Source organism: Apium graveolens, chromosome 7 (assembly GCF_009905375.1).
Source record: "Apium graveolens cultivar Ventura chromosome 7, ASM990537v1, whole genome shotgun sequence".
In the NCBI taxonomy this organism is placed as follows: Eukaryota; Viridiplantae; Streptophyta; class Magnoliopsida; order Apiales; family Apiaceae; genus Apium; species Apium graveolens.
The window spans coordinates 7,312,650-7,325,772 of NC_133653.1; the positions used below are offsets into that span (position 1 = coordinate 7,312,650).

At 34.1% G+C, this 13,123-nt stretch overlaps 3 protein-coding genes across 4 annotated transcripts; all 3 read left to right on the forward strand.

Annotated features, from left to right (window-relative positions):
• The first annotated feature begins 406 nt into the window (after positions 1–406).
• LOC141671991 (F-box protein SKIP31) lies at positions 407–5,169 on the forward strand. Its single transcript, XM_074478469.1, has 9 exons — positions 407–733; positions 1,593–1,898; positions 2,013–2,086; positions 2,547–2,622; positions 2,857–2,967; positions 4,187–4,355; positions 4,454–4,575; positions 4,725–4,785; positions 4,872–5,169. Exons 1-9 carry the CDS (start codon positions 662–664, stop codon positions 4,940–4,942), a joined length of 1,062 nt encoding a protein of 353 aa, XP_074334570.1. The 5' UTR covers positions 407–661; the 3' UTR covers positions 4,943–5,169.
• Positions 5,170–5,459: 290 nt separating this feature from the next.
• On the forward strand, positions 5,460–5,843 carry LOC141673188 (uncharacterized). Its single transcript, XM_074479921.1, has one exon. It carries the CDS (start codon positions 5,460–5,462, stop codon positions 5,841–5,843), a length of 384 nt encoding a protein of 127 aa, XP_074336022.1.
• Positions 5,844–7,331: 1,488 nt separating this feature from the next.
• On the forward strand, positions 7,332–11,592 carry LOC141672914 (fluoride export protein 1-like). Of its 2 annotated transcripts, none has more exons than XM_074479612.1 (7): positions 7,332–7,616; positions 9,031–9,175; positions 9,286–9,363; positions 9,722–9,814; positions 10,102–10,294; positions 10,421–10,848; positions 11,246–11,592. In XM_074479612.1, exons 2-7 carry the CDS (start codon positions 9,038–9,040, stop codon positions 11,462–11,464), a joined length of 1,149 nt encoding a protein of 382 aa, XP_074335713.1. In that variant the 5' UTR covers positions 7,332–7,616; positions 9,031–9,037; the 3' UTR covers positions 11,465–11,592. The 2 variants fall into 2 exon arrangements, with proteins under 2 accessions (XP_074335713.1, XP_074335714.1); XM_074479613.1 differs by lacking the exon at positions 7,332–7,616 and adding an exon at positions 7,879–8,288.
• The last annotated feature ends 1,531 nt before the right edge of the window (positions 11,593–13,123 follow it).

Genomic DNA, 13,123 nt, shown 5'->3' on the forward strand with positions numbered 1-13,123 from the left:
AAACTGAGTTGGCATACTAAAAATAAAAAATATAGTCAATCTCTTCAAAAAGTCACATTCCAACCATACCCACCTCTTATCTATAATTATAGTCAACCCCTTAAGTATAACTATATTTGTCGATCCATTACATGTCTGTAAAAAAATATGTAATAAGATTACACTTATTACCATATTAAAGTGTTATATTCTATTTATAACAATTTAAATTATTAATAACATACTATTTTTAATTTATAGCCAACCAATATATTTAATACGATCGAAACAAAATGTCTTACAAATTTAGTAAATTTTACATAATAGCCTACTCATGAAGATGCTCTACCATTATTATTATTATATATGATATATGATATTCTCTCACTAATTCCAATTCTCGTATTTTTTAAATTAAACACGACCCGACTACTCTTACTTTCCCGGACACCCAAATAGCCCAAATCTACCATTCAACCCGACCCGTTAACTCAGGCAATCCACCAAAAAATCAAACTTTATCACCTAAATATCTACTCCATCGATTCGATCGATAGCGTTTCTAATCGGAGATCGGCCGGCGTAATTCCGGTGACTGGAGATCGAAATACTACTTTATTTCATACACTATATGTTTGTATTTGCCTATACATACAAAAATTAGGGTTTTGTGGGGGTAAAGATGTCATCTTGGGAAGACGAAGATGAAGATGAATCTCTCGCTCGATTTCTCGAATCTGAGCTCTCCGATCAGGTAATTTAGCTTTTCAGTTGCTTTTATCTTCAATTTTTATGATTTTTTTTTAATTTTTATTGCTAAATTAAAATGATTATGTTCTTTTTATGATGAAATGATGATATTTTTACTTGTTTCTGTTGTGTTATGTGATTTTGATGATATTCTGGATTTGTTAAAATTTGTTTTTAAATTTCTGGATTTTTCATGCTTAATTTTGCTTCGTATTTTCATTTATCGTATAATTGTTGTGTATGTAAAGCATATGTTGACGTAATGCTAATTTAGCTTAATTGTGTTTGTATTTTTAGGAATAGTGTATTTATGAATTTTGAACTATGTATTAAGTTCGGTTTATGTTGTTATTCGTTTGTGGTGAATCCGTGTATGTTTGCGATTTGAATTGTTTGGTTTTAAAACTTGAATCGCTATACGTATACAAGTTTCGTTGCACATCTGCAGGTTGATGTTTTAAGTTGTGAATATTCAAAATTTTAAAGACCATGTTTGTGATGAGAATGAAAACACTATGAATATCGAGCCTGGCAAAAAATGAATTAAAGAAGTGCAACTTAAGATATTTACAATATGTGTAAGGAAGAAAATTAGAACTGAGAAGTCAAATTTAGTCTCATGGGAAAAGCTGATTTCATTGTTGCGGGATGTCATTAAATAATTGTTGTTTTGAGTATTCAATATAACTTATGTTATATAGAAGTTAGGTTTAGTGATATTCGATTTGTATATGCTTCAAAAACAATAATCTTTAGCATTTTGTCTGTTAAGATTTAAGATGTTTAAACATTCTGAGATGTTTAAAATATCTCCTCCTATGTGCATATAAATTTTTCTGTCTCCTTATATATATTTATTGCAGGAAGCAGATGACCCAGATAAGACAGAAAAAGATGAGGAAGATGAAGGGCCAGTGCAGAAGAGGCCGCGCATGGAGGTTGAAGGAGGTGTGGCCGAGGAAAGGAAATTAACTAGATCCCCTTCCCCAAGTCAAGTTCCGAGCCATTCATTTTCAAAAAGTATGATCACCAAGTGTAATAGTAGTGGCTATCGTGTTGGAGGTGGTATCCACAATGATTGTGTGAAATTAAACAGGATAGATTCTGGGCTTTTTAGCAAAGTTCCTCCTGAGTTATTTCATCACATCCTCAAATTTCTCTCATCTGAGGTCCGTCGGTCTTTATTTTATTATTTCTTCCCTCCTATATTATGAATGTGTATTAATTTAGGTCTCTCTTCCTTTAGACTTGAGGTTAACATGTCTACGGCGACAAAATTTCAGGACCTTGTTTCTTGCTCAATGGTCTGCAGATTTCTCAGCTTTGCTGCTTCTGATGAATCCCTCTGGCGTCACTTGTGAGTAATTTAATATGTCTGGCCAATTGATCACTCCAACTATGCAGCTATTGCACTCCGCTTTAATATATAGCACTGCAATACACATATAAAGGATACTCTTCCACTTTTGAGCACCTCTCACTTGTCCTGTAGTTTCAAAAGGGGCACTTGACAATGCTTGAGTTTCTTAATGTGCTTTAGGACTTTAAAACTTTAACTTCTTATATATCTCTACGAAGCTGGAAAGTTGTTACTTCTTTTTCCACCAAGTAACAATGGTCACTGATTCCGCTACTGAAAAATATAAAAAAGAAAGGTTATTGTCTGGTAAAAGTAGACAAAGGGAATGTTGCGTAGTGCTGTAGTTGATTTTTAGTTTCACTTCCAGCACATGTAGTCGTTGATATTCCTTCCTTCCATTCTCATCATCCAAAAGACATAATCTTCGTGTCTGATGAATTTTTTATATGTTGTCTAGGTATTGCATGCGATGGGGTCTTCTACAACCAAAGAGTAAGTATCGTGATTGTGCTTGGAAGAAGCTTTACATTCAGGTAGTTTGAATTGAGTTTTTTTATGTGGTTCTTAATTAGCAAATCCAAAAATAAAAATGTAGTGATCATTACTATTTTAAGATTTTATTCCAAAAGGGAAGTCATGTGCTGTAGGCTTGAATATCCTTTATATTATTTTTTCTTGATGATCTTGATATCCCAGCTGACCTTCAATAATCTGTTTAACTATTTTTAATTGAAAATTATTTTAAAATATTTACTTATGCTCTACAGCGTGACAAAGATGATATGGCTGAGTTTGTTAAAAATTGTCCATCTGAATTTAAAGAGTACTACATCCAAATGCAGACAGCAAAGAGAAGCCAAGCGCCTATCCCTTCCCAGGTAACTGCGTTCTACTATTTCATCTTCATTATTAGAATATCTCATAGTGATATATTAGTTTACATAACACTTCAAAATTTTAATTAACAATGTTATGATTTTTATAGGACACGAATATACAACTGTGGTATGTTCTGTACACAACATTCTTGTGTTCTGTAAATATTTTCTCATTTTTTAAATACATATCTTTTTTAATTATTATGTTTTTAATTTACATTTTCATTATTATGTTTTTAGTTTACATAACACATGCATTTTGGATGAAAGATACAATAAATTTTGTAAAATAAGAAGTGTTCTCCAGAGTTCTCCAATCAAGGAATTATCCATAGAACCCAACCCTGCAGAACACCTGAATATGATATACAGAACATACTAGTTCTCAGGGGAACTAGTTCTCATTTGAGCCTTACCCTTATTTATTATTTCACATAATATATTTCACATAATATAGTGTGTCTGACTCTGTGTATATTCTTTTTCTGTTTATACTCTGGCATCAATCTGTAGACCTTGGGTTTTATTCGTGGTTCCTATATATGTCTTGGCACAGTGCATTGCTTGGGCTATATGTAATGTTGGACGGGATTGGTTCTAATATAGGCTTGGTTTAAGGGATTACTATGTCTAAATTAAGTATGGTTGTGACATTATGCATACTTCTTACTTAAATTGTGACTGTCGTACTTCTATACTTGGTTAATACTCTTTTTACAATATAATTAGTTCATAATTCGGATAAAGTATGTAGGCAGTAGGCACTATTAGAACTATCTATTTTGAGACTAGGCTGGTATATTAGTTTGTTGCCTTGCTTTTTGATGAATCCTATATATTAGTAATAATTAATAGGTTAGATGACTTATTCATTCTGTAGTATCTTCTGAGCGATTGTTACATATCTTATTCATCTCTGAAAATACTTTTTATGTAAGATCTTTAACATTTGATGGTTAAACAATAATGTATCCATGTCCTTGATAGTATGATATACTTTTATGTAAATATATATGTTGGGGTAAATACCTGTACATATAAAGAATCTGATAAAGAATTTTCCCATATTATTTTGTGGGTAACTTGTTACATTACGAACAACATGGTGCTGTTTAAGGGTGTAATCTCCTAGAAGTCTGCCAGCACTACAATAAATATGATCCTAGTTAAAAAGGGTAACATACTGTTATAATTGCTTATCTCTTTTCTCATAAATAAGGATGACCGAATGATTCTGGACAAGACAGTTGCTGATCAAGTCTATACGTGGAAGAGCAGTAAAGGCTTAACTGATCAGGCGGTGACTGATCATGCTTGTTCTGGGAAAAATTGCTCTTACTATCAGATTGGCGATGTTTTCATATGTGAGAAGACCGGAAATATTCATGGTATTATATAGTGGTTTCGAAACAGTCTTTAAGAACTAAAACTTAGAAAATACGTTCGCATTATTTAAGGCTTCTCATTTCCAACATCTTTTTTGTAGTGTGCGATGACAATTGCAAAGATGCTTTTGTAGATCCGGCAAATGGGCTACTAGTTTGTACAATATCTGGTCACTGTTTTGATAGATTGGTGTCACCTTCTGATGAAATGGATCAAGACGCTGTATGTAAAGAATATGTTTCAATTTTCATATTGTTTTCGTGGTCTGTCAATCTTGTTTGGATTTCTCATTCCTGATTCACTGTTCAACAGATTGTTCCGATTGTATAGCTGGTTTAATAATTGATATTTTTCTTCTCTTGTTATTCTAGGATCAGCAGCAAGATGGTATTACAGATGAAGCTGAGCCATTTATGGGATCTGGCCGTTTTGGTATTGACACTTTACCTTCTAATAATGTCCTCTGTTAAGTTTATTGGTTTTGTAATAAACGATCATTGTTTCTATCTATATTGCAGCGCGAGCTTATTTGTTGGGATATAATTGTGCCGACGAGGAAGAGTTAGAAGCTTGTTTGAAGTTTTGCTGATGAAGCCTCGGTTCTGGCATTCGAAAAAAAAACCAATGTTTTAGCTTAATGTTGTTTGTAAGCTTTATGTTGCAGTGCTGAATGTTTGTAGAACTGTAGTATTTTCTGAGTAATAAGCTTATATGGCTGCCCAAAAGGGTACCATAAAATTCTTAAACTAACTATGTCGTGGATGTTTATCAACTGCGAGTGTTTTGGTTATGAAACGTGTGCAAATTAATGTTAAATGCCCATGGTGTTTAGTTAAGGGCGAAGATGCCACTCATGTGTTATTTGATTGCTCGTTTGCAAGATCAGTATGGACCCCGATGGGATTGACAGATGTTAGTACGACGGGATACGCAGGGCATATTACAGATGTAATTCAACATTTTGCAGGTAATTGTTCACGAGATACTTTTGCCTTGATTTTGCTAGTATGTTGGAACTTATGGAATCGTAGGAATAGGTGGGTGTGGGATAAAGTGATTGTATCAGAATTTGGGGTTCAAGCATTGGTAATGAATATGTTGCACGAATGGAAGCAGAAATGTGCAGAAGGTGTACAGATGGGAGCTTGATGAGATGGCATAGACCACAACACGGGTGGATTAAAGTAAACACTGATGCTGCGTTGTTTTTGGAATGGGATAGTACTGGAGTAGGAACTGTAATCAGAGACGAACGTGGTCAATTTATACGAGCACGAAATCACAAATTGCAGGCTTTGTATAGTCCCAGAGAGGCCGAAGCACTTGGTCTTAAGGAAGCGTTATCATGGGTGAAAGATTTGGGATACAACAGATGTGTATTTGAAACAAATGCGAAAGAACTTGCGGAAGCATGTAGAAGCGTTCAAGGAAATACCTATTTTCATTTGATTGTGTTAGATTGTATTAATTTATTTAAGCACTATGATTAAGTGCTAGTAGACTGTATCCCGAGTATCCCGAGGTCTGCAAATGTAGTGGCTCATGGGCGACTTATTCTATGTGAGGCGTTCATGAGTGGGTTGTTACCCCTCCTGATTGTATTCGTGATGCGTTGATCATCGATTCAATTGAGTGAAAGCAAGTACTTTAATTTCAACAAAAAAAAATTAACCTCTCTCATCTTCTAATTTTTATTTTATAATATATATTTGAAATAAACATTTTCTCTTTCTTTATTTTATGTAATAATTTTACTTTTTAATGATTAAATATTGTATAAGGAATGAATATTGTTGGATTTTAGAATATCTATTGATGTCTTAAATTACTAAAATCCAATATTTTATATTAAATTTAGGGAATGAACTAAAGAAGAAATGCTCTAAACCATTAGATATACCTAATTTAATGGTCCCCTAAATCAACCTACCTAACTACTCTGCACCCTCCCAAACTCAATGTCAGTTTTTCCCCTCCGTTTTTAATTTGATTTTTCCCGTCAAATCGTAAGTTTTTTTTTAAATCCGATTTCACTATATTTTTCTACATCTCTCAACGATCAATTTGCATACCATATATGTTATATTTCGAGTTAGTTTTTTTTTAAAAAATTATTTGGTTTCTAGTTTGTATTCCAAATTGGTTTTTATTGGAGTAGCTATATATATATATATATATATATATGGAAATTATCCCTAGCCAACTTGGCTGGGATACACCAGACGCAATATTACATTGCGGGATGCCGCAATGTTTCATTGCGGAGGGTGAGTGCACCCGTAATGAAATAATGCGGCTGCTGTATCCCATCCAACGGTGGCTGGGAATCAGTTCCCATATATATATATATATATCTTAAAATATTATTTATACTTGTAATTGTGTTTTTGCACTCTTAGAGCTCTCTATCTTATTACTTTAATGATATTTTAGATTTTATAATTTTTGATTTGATTTTTAATTTGATTTTTTTTCAGTTCGTTAGATTTAAAATTTTGGTCCGGTCAATTTTATAACACAATTTTGGTTCAGTTCGATTCAAGAAAAAATTTTAATTCGACTCGGTCCGATTTTAGATCGAACCGACCGAATACCGGACCGAATAGAAGAATACTCAGTCTTAGCCATAAACAGTGTGGAACATGGTTTCGTACGAAATAAATACTAGTAGAACCAATTTGGAGTTTTAAAGCAACTTGTAGCTGTAGTAGGAAAATAAATAATTGTATTGATTTTATTTAAATAATAATATAATAATATTAATTTTATTAGAATTATAATATTATTGTTTTTGAATAATTAGTAGTTGTATTAATTTATTTGAATAATAATATAATAATATTAATTTTATTAGAATAATAATAATATTGTTTTAAATGACAACAAAAAGGGGAGATGAATGACATCACATATGCGTAAACCATAATACAATACAAACGGTACAATACACAACTGTTTTATCGGGGAGTGAAGCCAGATCACATGAACTCAGCACCACACACGACAACAACATAACTGAAAACAAATCAGCCTTTTTCTTAATAAAAAAAAACTCTTAGTATTTAAATTCAAGAATTTTCATTAAACTTCTTCTCCAGCAATATCCAAGAAATTCTGCATTAGCGTGTTTTTGTTAAACCTTGTAGTGTTTTTTTTTGTTGCCAAGAAAATATGCAAATTCATACATAATTCGGTTGAAATTATACATATACTTGATTGTTTGGATCTTGTGTTCTGGCACTCTGTGTACGTGCTCTGTTCAGGTAATTTATATGTGCATTCTGCCAATTCTGTGTGGTCTGGAGAGAGAGAGAGATTTTTTGTGGACTAGTAGGAGAGAGACTCAGAGAGAAGGGAGAGAGAGACTCAGAGAGAGAGAGAAGGGAGAGAGAGACTCAGAGAGAGAGAAGGGAGAGAAGAGAGGGAGGGAGAGAGAGAGACAGAGAGAGAGAGAGAGAGAGAGAGAAGGGAGACAAGAGAGGGAGAGGGAGAGGGAGGGGGGAGAGAGAGAGAGAGAGAGAGGGAGAGAGAGAGAGAGAGAGAGAGAGAGAGATGGAGGGAGGGAGGGAGAGGAAGAGATGGAGGGAGAAAGAGAGAATTAGATATTCTATGATTTTACAATTCTTTTTCCGGTTGCCTTTTTGAAGGCTATTTAGTATTTATGCATGGCTGGTTTATGTTTACTTTTTGTGTAAATAGTATAATTAGGATTATCAGTTATGCAATATGTACTACATCTGTTTCTGTTGAGTGGAGTACACATCTTTAGCTCTTGATTAAACCTTGTTTGGCCCCACAAAAAGTAATTTATCCCCCATGCAGCTGTATGATAGCATCAGGTTTTGTTTGTTTGAAGCTGGATTATTACCTCAAATTTGTTGTATATGCGTGTGTTTACAGATACTTGGACTTCAGAAACAATCATATGCACACAGGTGTGTGCTATGATGTTATATCTTTACATGTATACTTAGAATGTTGTTGTGAATGATGCCCCTTTTGTCCTTCATCCCTATATGCTTTGATGCTACCCGAACTTCTGAGTTCAGAAGTTTTTTGTTGCCTTGGCCCTTCCTTTAAAAAACCCCTGAAAATCAACTGTTCGACGAATTTGCAAATAGCCTTTTCAGCCCCAGAATCGACGTTGAGTTATTCTATATGTTAAGGCTTAAGCAATTATGTACACTAGTTACTTCATCAGGTTGAAATTTTTTGATGAGGAAAACAGTGAACTACTTAATGCGGGGATATTGAGTCTTTGTTCTGCGTTTATGTTGAGATGAACTTTTCACTTCTCTTTGTATCAGTAGGGAGATATCAGATATGCTATAGCATTCTTTACCACCTGCAATGTGCTTGATATTAATCACACAAATCTCTCCTTTGTGGTAGTTAAATACTCGGCCTGCTCTGGTTAGTATCGTTAGGCAATTTTCTGACATGGATTTGATCTCCTGAATCCTGATCTCACCTCTCAAGTCTATTGTAATTATAAACTATTTATAAAGAAACTGTGAATTCGAATACTTGTATAGTAGAGTAGGGATAGTGTAACATTGCATCTAAAGGTCAATTTTTATTTCCAGTTGTAAACAAGGGCCGTGCCTTTCCTTTTAAACTTCTGTTTGTAGTGTGATTTCACTTCTGTGTATAAATTCATAACTGGTTTTTAAGCAGCTAGAGGATGTCAGCATCAGATAATATTGTTATTCCCATACAAGATGATTCTCATGATTTCTCTACCCCTTTCTCACCGTTACCATCACAAAATCCATCTCCTCTGTCAACTGATGCAATAATACAGCACGACGACAATGCACAAGTGAGCTTCTATCTTACTTTCTTCCATATCTTTGTTATTGATCTATTCACGTTGCAAATTATATTTGTTCTACTGTCACGTTGTATTTAAGTGAACGTTTCTTTCTGCAGGAAATTAAAGCGGAGGGTTCCTGGTTATGGGAGCATATATCGTACCTTATATATCTGGCTGTTTTTGGAATTTTCGGGGTAATATACAAAACTTGTGTCTTTCTTTGAGGATTATAAAGACAAGGAGTCCAGTCTATTGTGTCAGACCTTTTAATTTGGATTTTTAACTGGTGATTACTGTAATAATGCATAATCTCAACCTAGTTTATGTGTTGGCGACTGAAAATCTGAACACTGTTCTTTTTGTCCCACCTAAGGTCTTTATTGCAAATACTGGATGTGAACTTTTCTTGTGAAATTTAGGAAATTTAGACGTATCATGTTCATGTCTATGATGCCTGAAACATGATTCTGATGCCCGAGTCTTGCATAAAGTAGCACCATCTTTCATCAATGCAGTTTGTAATAACCTGATATTCTTATGTATTATTTATAGGTTATAACTAGGTATGGACTGCAGAAACTGTTTGGTCCCGATGGACTTGGTGTCACCGGCAACATTTTGTACCTTGACCTTCCATCTAATATGGTCTCTCTCTCTCTCTCTCTCTCTCTCTCTCTCTCTCTCTCTCTCTCTCTCTCTCTCTCTCCCTCCCTCCCTCTCTCCCCCTCTCTCTCTCACACACACGCACACACAACAATGCACAAACATTAGAACATTTCAAACCTATAAGGGAATAAGCTTAGGTTGAAATTTTTTCCATTTAAAACTTAGACCACCTCTGTTTTCCCTCTAAATCGCAAAATGTTAGTGTTGTTAGAAATTCAGTATTATTTTAAATTTTTTATCTGATATATATTGGTGCATTTGTAAAGGTTGGTTCCTTCTTGATGGGTTGGTTTGGCGTTGTTTTCAAAGCTCAAATATCCTGCATGTCTGATCACTTAGCTGTCGGATTGTCCACTGGTTACTTGGGAAGTCTAACAACATTCAGCGGTTGGAATCAGAAAATGCTTGAACTCTGTGCTGAAGGGGAATGGGCATCCGCAGCACTTGGTTACTTTGTAGGTAAATTAACATTTTTTTCATGATATTGGAAAAATGAGCCGGCTTACAAAGATCAAGGGCGCCTACTCGGGCTGAGTTCTAATTTTAAGTAAAATACAATGCCAATCCTGACTTGTAAAATTGCAGGACTACTGCTTGTTGCCTATTGCATCATTCTGGGGATAGAAACTGCCGAGGATATCAAATGGATTTTGAGAAAGTTAAGCACAAGTTCCCAGTCAGGTCAGTTTAGGTCTAGACCAAACTCGAAGGTTGGTAGCTTCAAGATTCACATGGTGGTTACACTAGTGCTGTTAGTACTTCTGGTTCTGTTTTATTGTTTGAGTGGATCTTTAGAGAAGAACAAGTTCAACAAAGGAGGCTCTGAAGCTCAGCTGTTGTTGGCTTGTATGGTTGCGCCTCTCGGTGTGTGGATGAGGTGGTTCTTAGCAAAAAAGCTCAATGGGCGGGGACTGGGGAAAAATGGCGTCTTGAAATGGCTTCCATTCGGTACTTTGATAGCAAATGTCTCTGCAGCTAGTATCATGGCCACTTTTGCAGTACTTAAGAAAGCGGTAAGACTTTAATTGCCCTTTATCGCAAATCTTTCATACACCACAACTTCTTAACACTGTGCACACATTACATGAACGATCTCATGTTTTCTGCATTTCAGTATGAGCAAGTTTTATGTTTGCCCGCAAGGGTTGGCTCAGTCGGTTAAAGAGGGAAAAAATTATCCTCTTGATCGCATATTCGAATCCCACGAGAGGAGAATTTATAATTATGGCTCCTGAACCAGAGTCGGTCGCTTAAGTGCGGTTTATCTTGGTTCACGCGGTTTACATGCTATTGCATGAGCTCGTGGGGTGCGCACCCGAATGGTAGCGGCTGCGGGTTCCCTACGATAAAAAAATTTACTACAGGAAAACGAGATATCTGACCTTGAAGAACTGTTTTTCTCTAATACAGGTGAATACCCAGAATTTCGACACAATTGCTTCAGGTATACAGTTTGGTCTCATGGGTTGCTTGAGCACAGTTTCGACATTCATTGCTGAGTTCCATAACATGAAAGAAAACAATCAGCGGTGGAGAGCAAATGCATATGCCATGGTTACAATACTTGCTTCCTTCATTATGGGCACCCTTATATACTCTGTACCATTTTGGATTAACAGTTACAATTAAATGCTAAACCTTTAGGGTTTTTAGAAATCTTACCCTAGGCGTTGTCTGCATGACTGCATGTAAAAGCTATACAGAAAATGGAACGAGATGTATCGAAAATTATATGAATCTGAGAAAATTTCAGCAGTGGGAGTTATTGAGCAAGATGAACTATTCTTCTTCTTTTTTCGAGATAAAATATGTTATGCATCAATATTATCACGAACATCTTTTACGAGATAGTGTTGAACAAATCTCGGAACACTAAACCATACAGAAGGAGAAGAAAATAAAGTCGATGATCGGACGAGTGTATGAGCAACCATACTAGTTTCCCTGCAGGAGAAGCTCATAGAATAACCATTACACTGCCTGAACACAGATCTGCAGTGATTGACCAAAGTGTCAAATTCTGAAATGTCTTGTTTTAATGAGCCTAATGCATCTACTGGAATTTCGAAATCTGTCTCAAAATCACATGTTGAAAATGAGACTTTGTACCCATTCAAGTGCAAGAATCAGACTCAAACCTTCGCCTTCCTTGGAGCATATGCAAATGCACCCATGAAATCCATTGATTCATCAATTCATGTATTGAATGGATAGAGTCGATTACTATTCATGATTAATTGAATATTTTTGTTGAATTTTATACACCCAAAAAACTTCATTGATTATTATTCATCAATTAAATAATTATATTTCTTAAAATATACATGAATCACAAAAGGTATGAAAGAGAATATTAGGCTGAAATTTTTTTTATGACAAATAAAAATTGAGGGCAGCTATTCCTATTTATAATCCAAAAAATCTAACCGTTGTATGTAAAATTTTATTGAACATGTAAGGTTATGCACTCCAGTGATATTAGGTATAATCATTAGCTATATCAAAAATATTGTTTTATTCCTATTTTTCAGATTTATATATATATATAAACTTTAAATAATTAAATGAATTTAGTTAATACTTAATTCAATACATGAATAAAATATATAATTGTAAGTTAATAATTATTACAACTGAAAATATAATAACATATAAATATAACAAAAATATTTTTAATAAAAAGTTACTAATATATATTATATTATATATATATATTGTTTGTTAAAAATAATTAATAAATTTTGTTAATAAGAGAACAATATTTTCACACTTAATATTATATAAATTAAAAATATTATCTATATAATTAATAATTTTAATATTTATGTATTAAATATTATATAAATATATGCATGTTTAATGTGTATGTGTACGTAGTAATGTGTAGATTTAGGCATGAATTAAATCTGACGTGGAAGATATAGCTAACACCTACAGATTCAACAAATATAGAAGACGAGATGAAGGATATCTAAATTTTTTGCTAACAGGTGATGTGGTTGGAGTGGTGTTTTTTTTACCTAATATCTATATCTGAGTGTCACTTAGGATTGTTAGCTAACATGATGTTATGGTTGGAGATGCTCTTAGAAATATAAAAATATAGATGTTGAAGTGTCATGAAAAATAAAGAAAAATAAAGGACCCTAATTTTATTCCGTGGGCTATATCAATTGATGGACATGGATAAGTCATCAAAAATTTGTGGACCAGTTTATGAACAGATGGAAAGGTGATAATCGATGGAGTGAAAAATAGGAACAATGGACCAAAATATCATTTTTGAGT